Raw genomic sequence first — 10252 nt, 5'->3', positions numbered from 1 at the left:
GTGTGTGTGTGTGTGTGTGTGTGTGCGCGCAGTGTCCAACATGCCATTTACCCCATGCAGTCAGTACAGTTGTGTGTGTTTCCATGGTAGCTTTAATAGAACATGCATGTACAGTAATTGAGGTCAAATCAAATTTAAATACATTTTTTATTTGTCACATGCTAACAGTGAGTTGCTTACTTGTGGGCCATCCCAACAATGCAGAGAGAAAGCTTGAGAAATAATAGAGGACCTCCCAAGTGGTTCAGTGGTCTAGAGGCATCACTACAAACCCAGGTTTGATCCCGAGCTGTATCACAACCGGCCGTGATCGGGAGTCCCATAGGGTGGCGCACAATTGGCCCAGTGTTAGGGGAGGGTTTGGCCGGGGGGGCTTTACTTGGCTCATTGTGCTCTAGCAACTCCTTGTGGCGGGCCGGGCGGCTGCAGGCTGACCTCGACTCCTTGTGGCGGGCCGGGCGGCTGCAGGCTGACCTCGACTCCTTGTGGCGGGCTATGTGGTACGCTAGCGTCCCACCTGGCCACAAGCCAGTGAAAATGCAGAGCGCCAAATTCAAATAAATTACTATAAAAATCTAACTTTCATTAAATCACACATGCAAGATAGCAAATTAAAGCAACACTTGTTGTGAATCCAGCCAACATGTCAGATTTCAAAAAGGCTTTTCGGGGAAAGCAAACGATGCTATTATCTGAGGATAGTACCTCCGTAAACAAAGAGAGAAAAGCATATTTCAACCCTGCAGGCGCGACACAAAACGCAGAAATAAAATATAATTCATGCCTTACCTTTGACGAGCTTCTTTTGTTGGCACTCCATTATGTCCTATAAACATCACAAATTTTAATTTTGTTTGGTTCATTTCGTCGATATATATCCAAAATGTCCATTTATTTGGTGCGTTTGATCCAGAAAAACACTGGTTCCAACTTGCGCAACGTGACTACAAAATATCTCAAAAGTTACCTGTAAACTTTGCCAAAACATTTCAAACTACTTTTGTAATGCATCTTTAGGTATTTTTAACGTTAATAATTGATAAAATTGAAGACGGGATGATCTGTGTTCAATACGGGAGGAAAACAAAATGTTGCTAGCGTTCTGGTCACGCGCCTCTATCTAACAGTACACTTCAAGTGACCCTCGTTCAAGATGGCCGTAGTTCTTCATTACACAAAGGAAAAACCTCAACCAATTTCTAAAGACTGTTGACATCCAGTGGAAGTGAAAGGAACAGCAAGAAGGTCCCTTAGAAATCTGGATTACCAATGAAATCCCATTGAAAAGAGAGTGACCTCAAAAAAATAAAATCTGAAGGTTTTGTCCTCTGGGTTTTGCCTGCTAAATAATTTCTGTTATACTCACAGACATGATTCAAACAGTTTTAGAAACTTCAGAGTGTTTTCTATCCAAATATACTAATAATATGCATATCTTATCTTCTGGGGATGAGTAGCAGGCAGTTGAATTTGGGCATGCATTTCATATGGACGTGAAAATACTGCCCCTGTCACCAAGAAGTTAAGAAGCGTGGTTTGGCGGGGCATGTTTCGGATGGACACATGATGGAGCATGTTGGGGAGTTGCAGCGATGAGACAAAATTGAAACTGGGGAGAAAAAGAGGGGTAAAAATACACAAAAAAAATACAACAATTAAGATAACACAAGGAATAAATACACAATGAGTAACGATAACTAGGCTATATACACAGGGTACCAGTACCGATTCTATGTGCAGGGATACGAGGTCATTTAGGTATGTACATATAGTGTAGTGTATGCAGTAGTGTATGTGATCAGTCAAATGCAAATTTGGTTAACTATTGTTAGGTTCTAATTTTTCAGAGTGAATAACTCACGGACACTAGAGAAGCTTAACCAAGTTTAATTCTTCCCAAAGGGTCGTTACAGCTGTAATTCAGACAAAAAACGAACATTTGGTGTAGCTTCTCCTCCCAGAGGATCCCTGGTGGCTAACAATAACATATCCTGACATAATGTAAACTTTATACATTACCCTCTCTCCCTCAGTGACATTGTTAGTTTCCAAGATCTCCACCCGTCTCCCCTTATCAATGCCTGCCACATGTAATCGCTTCCCTGCACTCAACACATTCCAAGCTTAGTTGCACCCACTATATACCTTCCTCCTATAACCCTTAACTACTGGTGTAGACCCTCAAACTTAGCCCTCCATCAGTGACATGAATAAGTAACATTTCATAGTCACAGAACCCAACACTATTTAGCAGTCTTATGGCTTGGAGGTAGAAGCTGTTCAGGGTCCTGCTGGTTCCAGACTTGGTGCATCGGTAGTCTTTGACAATTTCTGGGGTCTTCCTCTGACACCGCATGGTATAGGTGGCAGGGAGCACGGCCCCAGTGATGTACTGGGCCATACACATTACCCTCTGTAGCGCCTTGCGGACATATGCCAAGCAGTTGCCATACCCAGCGGGGATGTAGCTAGTCAAGATGCTCTCAATGGTGCAGTTGTAGAACTTTGAGGATCTGAGGGCCCATGCCAAATCTTTTCAGCCTCCTGAGATGGATAAGGCATTGTGTTGGTGTTTGTGGATCATGTGGACACCAAGGAACTTGAAGCTCTCAATACCCTCCACTATAGCCCTGTGGATGGGGGCGTGCTCAGCCCTCCGTTTCCTGTAGTCCACAATCAGCTCCTTTGTCTTGCTGACGCTGAAGGAAAGGTTGTTGTCCAGCCAGGTCTCTGACCTCCTCCCTATAGGCTGTCTCATCGTCGTTGGTGATCAGGCCTACCACCGTCATGAAGTCAGCTAATTTAATGATGGTGTTGAAGTCGTGTCGCAGCCACACAGTCATTTGTGAACCGGAAGTACAGGAGGGGACTAAGTACGCACCCCTTAGGGGCCCCCTTGTTGTAGGTCAGCGAGGCGGATGTGTTGTTGCCTACCCTCACCATCTGGGGGAGGCCGTCAGGAAGTTCAGGATCCAGTTGCAGAGGGGAGTGTTCAGTTCCAGGGTTCTGAGCTTGGAGGGGACTATGGTGTTGAACGCTGATCTGTAGTCAATTAAAAGCCTTCTCACATAGGTGTTCCTCTTATCCAGGTCGGAGAGGGCAGTGTGGAGTGCAATATAGATTGTTGGGTTGGTATGCGAATTGAAGTGGGTCCAGGGTGTCTGGGATGATGGTATTGATGTGAGCCATGACTTTCAAAGCATTTAATGGCTACAGACATGAGTGCTACAGGGTGAAAGTCATTTAGCCAGGTCACCTTGGCGTTCTTGGGCACATGGACTAGGGTGGTCTGCTTGAAACATGTAGGGATTACAGACAGAGTCAGGAAGTGGTTGAAAATGACAGTGAAGACACTTGCCAACTGTTCAGTGCATGCTCTGAGTAAGCATCTGGTAATCCATTCCATTGTGAATGTTAACCTGTTTAAAGGTTGTACTCACATTGGCTTCGGAGAGCGAGATCACACAGTCGTCCAGATCAGCTGGCGCTCTCATGCATGGTTAAGTGTTGCTTGCCTCGAAGTGATCATAGAAGGCATTTAGCTTGTCTGGTAGGCTCACGTCACTGGGTAGCTTGCTGTTGGTTTCCCTTTGTAATCCGTGATAGTTTGCAGGTCCTGCCACATCCGACGCGCATCAGAGCCGGCATAGTAGGATTCGATCTTAGTCCTGGATTGACAGATTGCCTGTTTGATGGCTCGTGATAGGCCGGGATGTTTTATAGGCCTCCGGATTAGTGTTCCACTCTTTGAAAATGGCAGCTCTAGTCTTTAGTTTAGTGCGGAAATTACCTGTAATCCATGGCTTCTGATTGGGTTATGTATGTACGGTCACTGTGGGGGGGGGGGGGGGGACGTTGTCAATGCACTTATTAATGAAGTTGGTGACTAATGTGGTAAACTCCTCAATGTTATCGGATAAATCCAGTCTGTGCTAGTAGGATGGTGCCGACAGACATGGCAGCTCTGCTTCTAGCTCCTAGGCAACTTTGCAGTATTTTTATTTTTTTTGTGTGTGTTTCTTCTTACATTATTAGCCCAGAATATTTTTGGTGTCTGTGCTAGTAGGATGGTGCCGACAGACATGGCAGCTCTGCTTCTAGCTCCTAGGCAACTTTGCAGTATTTTTATTTTTTTTGTGTGTGTTTCTTCTTACATTATTAGCCCAGAATATTTTTGGTGTTATTACATACAGCAGGAAATAACTTTTGGAAATCAGAGCAGCGGTAACTAACCAGCATTACGACCAGGAATACGAGTTTCCTGAAATGGATCCTTTGTTCGTACCCCCCGGGGCAATTGAACTTATTCCAGAGGCTGCTCCAAGATGCCGCCGGCGGAGAAGAGGTATTCGGAGTGGACTTCTAGTCCGACTCAGGAGGCGTGCAACCATCCACCGCTTCCGAGTATAATACCTGCTAATGTTTAGTCTCTTAACAATAAAGTAGATGAGCTCAGGGCGAGGATCTCCTTCCCAGAGAGACATCAGGGACTGTAACACACTCTGTTTTACGGAGTCATGGAAATGTGGAAAAGGGGAAGGGGTCTGAATACTTTCCGAATGCACTGTATATTATCCAGACATATTATACATGTCCTTCAGCCAAGACTCCAAGAAAGATAGAACACAGTTTTTCAGGTTCCGTTGATAGGATAGTCTTGAACTGAGTTCATCCAGTTTGTTCTCCAGGGACCGCACATTCGCCAACAGAACAAAGGGCAATGGCGATATATTTGTTTGCCAACATAATCTCGTTAGGAGGTCGCCTCACTTGTCTTTTGATTTACCGATGCTTCCTCTTTGGAGTAATTAGGGACTAGTCAGGAGTAAGCAGAACGTCCAGAGCTGCCGACTCGTTGAAGTAGACATTTGAATCCAAATCAAGGTTAATGATCGCTGTTCTGATGTCCAGAAGCCGTTTTCGGTCATAGGAAATGATGCCGGAGACATTATGTTAAAAAAAACAGTAGCAGAACAGGAGCCCTTAAAACGTCTGCTATCCACTACAGCTTCATCTTTTTCAGGTGACTTCCTGGATATGATGAGAACAGCACAGTCTCACACAGCATTTATCTCTCTCTCCTTCCCCCCTCCTCTCCCCCTCCTTTCCCACTCATCTCTCTCTCTCTCTCTCTGTCCCCCCTCCTCTCTCATCCTCTCCCTCCTCTCCTCCTTCTCTCTCCTCTCCCCCTCCTTTCCCCCTCCTCTCTCCTCGTCTTTCCCCCTCATCTCTCCCTTATCTCTCATCCTCTTCCTCCTCATCTCTCTCCTCTCCCCCTCCTCTCCCACTCCTTTCTTTCCCCCTCCTCTCCCCTTCCTTTCTTTCCCCCTCATCTCTCCCCTCTTTCCCCTTCATCTCTCCCCTCTTTCCCCCTCATCTCTCCCCTCTTTCCCCCTCATCTCTCCCCTCTTTCCCCCTCATCTCTCCCCTCTTTCCCCCTCATCTCTCCCCTCTTTCCCCCTCATCTCTCCCCTCTTTCCACCTCCTCTCCCTCTCCTTTCCCCCTGCTTTCACCCTCATCTCTCCCCTCTTTCCCCCTCATCTCTCCCCTCTTTCCCCCTCATCTCTCCCCTCTTTCCCCCTCATCTCTCCCCTCTTTCCCCCTCCTCTCCCTCTCCTTTCCCCCTGCTTTCCCCCTCATATTTTCTCCTCTCCCCCCTCTCCCCTCCTTTCCCCCTTATCTCTCCCCCTCCTCTCCACCCTCTCCCTTATTTCTCTCCCTCTAGGTAGGGGAGATCAGGGCTCACGCAGCAGAGTGGACGGCTAACGTCTCGGCAGAGTTCAAGGAGACTAGGCGTCGCCTCAGCGTTGAGGTCTACGACAAGTTCCAGCGAGCCGCGTCAATCAAAAGCAAAATGTCATCCGAGCTGGGCCTAAACTCTGACCCCGAGCTCACCCCACCCAAAAGGAAGATGTCCGTCAACTTCACCAATGAATTGGATCGGGAGAAGGAGCCGGTGTCCCCGCCTGTTACCAAAAATGGAAGTCCGTTCCTAAACGGGAAGGGGGTGGACCCTAAGAGAGGTGACATTGCTATTACACCTCAAGTAGAGGTCACAACCTTTCACCTCTGACTCTGCTTCAGCACAAGCCACGCCCACCTGGTTACAACAACCAATGGCAGCCATCTTTCAGCACAAAGTGGATGATGTCATTGATAAACAACTGCCCTTATGACGGACTATATAACAATATAACACTATGAATCAATTATGAAGCATTTTGATTTTGAACTACAACCGAATAACAACATGAATTGTGAACTGTGAACAGATGTATCTGAATAGAAGAGTCATGTTTGGGGAGTAAGGTCAGGGTAAGGTCAGGGCAAAGCTGAATCGTCATCCTATTTCCTGTATAGTGTTCTACTTAATGGCCATAACCTCATAGGGTTCTGGTCAAAAGCAGTCAACTATATTGGAAATAGGGTATAACTTAGGACACAACCTTGGTTTATGTATACAATTTATTATGTTGCCAATGTATGAGGAATATCAGTGAGTATTAGTACGTCTCTATGCCTTGAGTCAGAGTATGGTTCGGTTCTATAGGGTTCTAAAGGGTTCCAAGAGGGAACCTTTCCCTGACTGTTAACCAGAACCGGACCACTCAGGGTTTTTTTCTACTGAAGGAACCACAGCGGTGCCTTAGTCCTTTTCTACCATGTGAATGAACAGACAATGATTTCTCTTGTCGATCATAACGCTCACTCTTGTCATTTAAAACAACGAGACAGTTTGTCTGTAGAACTACGTGGCTGTAGTCCTCCGAGCTGCTCCAGGGATGCTGGGTGTTTGGAGCATCAAATGGATGCTCCATTCCACTAGGACTGTTTCTGGACAGATATTTTAACATTGGAAAAAAAACGGAGGCTTATGTCTTTTGACATAAGTGCCAATTATTTGTGTTATCAAAACGTCCTACTACAGTACATGCAACATCAATGTGAACCAAAACTCACCCTCGCCATGATGACAAAAAATGGCTGCCTTGCTTCGACACAGTTCCTAAATCGACAGTTCTGTTCAACATTATGTTGTCGTATTCAGAGCTAATGCCAAATCTGAAGGAGATAAAAAAAATATTTGAATTTGGTGGGTGCTTATATTTGTCCTATTTCACACATGTACGAGTATATATTAATTTATTAATTGGAAATGTGTTTTTTTGCATATCCCAAATTTTCCTGAGGCAGCCTCGGATAGTGGGGTAACAGCCAGGGTCTGCCATAATCAACGGAAACCCTTGAGCAATTAGGATTAAGTGCCTTGCTTAAGATCACATCAACTGATTTATTACCTAGTCAGCTCTGGGATTCAAACTAGCAGCCGTTCAGTTACTGGCTCAACGCTCTAACCGCAAGGCTACCTGCCGCCCTAAGATGAGGGTGTGGTGGTTGACTGTTAAGATACCTGCTGTGTCCAGACCGTAAAATCAGATCCCTATATCATGTCTTTCTCCGTAAGGAGGTGGAGGAAGTAGATCCACATGGTTCATCGATCTGTTCAATGTCTCAGCTAGCTCTCCGCCACCGCTCGTCATCCTTATCCAATTAGGATTGATTTGTTTTCACATGACTATCTGTCTTTTCATATGATACATTATCTTATAGCAATCCTTTTTATGTTCAATCTAAGGTCTGTTTGAATGAAACCATAGTGGGGTCATTGAGAAGGAGGAGGAGGAGGAGGAGGGGTTTGACCTAGCCGATGTGAACTAGCCAGTGAGAGCTAGCCATCGTGCAGTGACGTCAACCGCCCGGAGATCTAGTCAACTGTCGCTCGCAGAGTGACGAGCTGGTCGGCATCTTGCTCTGTCAGTAACACGGTTGACTTGAGTGCATGAGTGTTGCTGTGGGTTTGAGTCCCGGGTTCCCCGTACAGGGAGGAACTCTGTTACATCGAATTGGATGTGTTGCAGACGGATACACAGGCCAGATGACTTTGAATGTTACTTGAAACGTTACAAACGGACAAAGAGCTGATGAAACACAGTTTTTTACAGGCAAAAAAAAACACCAACACATGAAATCATTCAGCATTACACGCACACTCACAAACACACACACACACACCTGAGGGGTTCTCTCTCACACACCCTGTGTACACCTGCCATTCAACAATGCACTTTTATTTTACCGCTTGTGTTTTAAAGTTACAACATTTTTATTGTTTTCACAGCTAACACTATTCACCATGAAGGCTTTTGTATCGTCGTTATGCGGAGATAAACTGTAACTGTTCTCTTTCTAGCGATGTTGCTGCCTGTCTGGCGCGCAGTCCACAGAGCTGTGATGTAATTCATTAGCACCAGTGTGAAACCACGGCTACCGTTCCAATGTCCACACTTGTATCCCATCTAGAATGCAAGCTTAATAAGTGTCAGGCGAGATGCTAAAGTGGATATTGGAACAGATCCTGTATGTGAAATCCATGACACAAAAAACTATCATTTCAGAGAGCGCTACTATCTCTGACTGAACACCATTATTTATTAGGTAGTAGAGAGATATACAGACCTGCTATCTTAATTTGATTGGTCTGGCGTTGCTGATGCTGTGCAGCAGGAAATGCTAATTATATTGTATTCAAGGTTTAAGGTCTAAAGTTTGGAATTTCCACTTTAAAATGTCAGACTAGATTTGCCCTAATGAAAAATGTATCAACCACTCGTCTCAGCATATCCAATTATGATTAAGTCCATTAATTACAAAAATTTCCATTAATTGTAAACCACATAATTCCCATTTCCTGCTGTGAGAAGCAAGGTAAAATCAAGAGTGCATCTATTGGGGAGTGTGTTAGGGGGATAGAGAACAATGAAGTACTGTAATAACATGGGTTGTGTCTGAATACCCATTCTTGCATTGTAAATACTGTAGTATTCGTTTTGGGTATGAGGAAATAGAACATTTTATAGTATTTGAGAGTTTGAAAAATTAGTATGATTTAATAAATCCCAGGATGTTATACTAATTTCGGCTTTTCATGAAGTAGAATTCGCTGCACGTTAGAGAGGAAGAGAATCATATTTCCCGACTCACGTGTGTTTGACAACAGCCGACAATCACAATAATAGAGGCGCAACTAAAATGAACAAATGACAAGGTAAGATAACAAGGTAACGAGGAAGTAGATGCCGTCTTCTCAGTATGTTATTTGTTGCTTACTGCATATATTTTTACTAAACAGCATTTTCTTAATAGTATGTACTACTAGTATTAGCACACGGTATGTCGTTGTAGTAAGTAGTAGGCATGATATAGGACACAGCCATGGTCTTACAAGCCTGGGGAGAAGTGATTCCGGTCCTGACGATGTGTTGCTTGTTGTTTCCACGGCTGTGCCATAGTAGTGGCTTGGTCTGTCTGTCTTTTGCATTTTCTCTGTCTGTGTTACTGTCAGGCCTGGGTCCAATATGCATTTGTTTTGTTCCAAATACTTGAGGTGCATTTGATTTATCATGGCTAGCACGCAGAGTTTGCACTTGGTACTATTCCATAGCTAACTAGCATTAGCACTGTCGGCTCCAAAACTGTGGTAAAACCAGTTAAAATACTCTACAGTAAAAGTGTATATTTTGCATTTTTGTGAAATAATTTTTGATGTGATATGAAAGTAGCTGGCTTTATTATTTCCTGAACTGTACCGCAATTGAGAATCGATTCACATTTAGATGGAGTATTTGGTTGTTTTGGCTGCCAGAGCCAATTCCCCCTCTTACATAGAACATGAAAGGTCCTTGGACTACAAGGAGGAGGAACGTTAGGCTCCTTATAGTCCATTATTGGGCTTGGGCCAGACAAGCTAAATCAAGCGCATACGAACTGTGTATTTGGCCCATGTCTGGCTATTATTACAGTATCATTAGCTTTGACTCTAACATGGGTTACTGATGGCTATTAATTAACATGTATGAACTGTTATTAAGTGTTCTGCAAATACAACACCAGATATGTTAAGTATTTTATGATTGTTCATCTTTGTTTTGTTTGTTTTATTTTATTCTACACTGTTGGCGCTCTGGCTGTTCGGCCCAGACTTTGTCATCTACAGTTAAACGTTGATTCTGAAAAAAAAACGTCTGTAGAACCAGTCTATATAACTGATTTCTTTCTTTTTGATATATCTAATGGCTTGAAAATATACATTATTCTCAATTCTTCTGTTTACTGCCTCATTCAAAAACACTCACCTGCCATAGGACATCTATTGATATAACTTGTGGTTTTGTTCAATTAGACAACATAACT

General features: G+C 44.1%; 1 protein-coding gene across 1 annotated transcript in view; it reads left to right on the top strand.

The window, feature by feature from the left end:
• Nucleotides 1–10127, top strand: part of LOC110504244 (potassium channel subfamily K member 2-like) — a 23361-nt gene extending 13234 nt beyond the window's left edge. Inside the window, exon 8 of the mRNA XM_036963026.1 lies at nt 5727–10127. Within this exon, the coding sequence (XP_036818921.1) occupies nt 5727–6074 (348 nt within the window). The 3' untranslated portion in view covers nt 6075–10127. The remainder of the gene's footprint in view (nt 1–5726) is intronic.
• The last annotated feature ends 125 nt before the right edge of the window (nt 10128–10252 follow it).

The sequence above is a fragment of the Oncorhynchus mykiss genome, chromosome 25, assembly GCF_013265735.2.
Source record: "Oncorhynchus mykiss isolate Arlee chromosome 25, USDA_OmykA_1.1, whole genome shotgun sequence".
NCBI classification, from domain to species: Eukaryota; Metazoa; Chordata; class Actinopteri; order Salmoniformes; family Salmonidae; genus Oncorhynchus; species Oncorhynchus mykiss.
The sequence above is the reverse complement of the archived record's forward strand: the minus strand, read 5'-3'. Positions and strand labels throughout refer to the sequence as shown.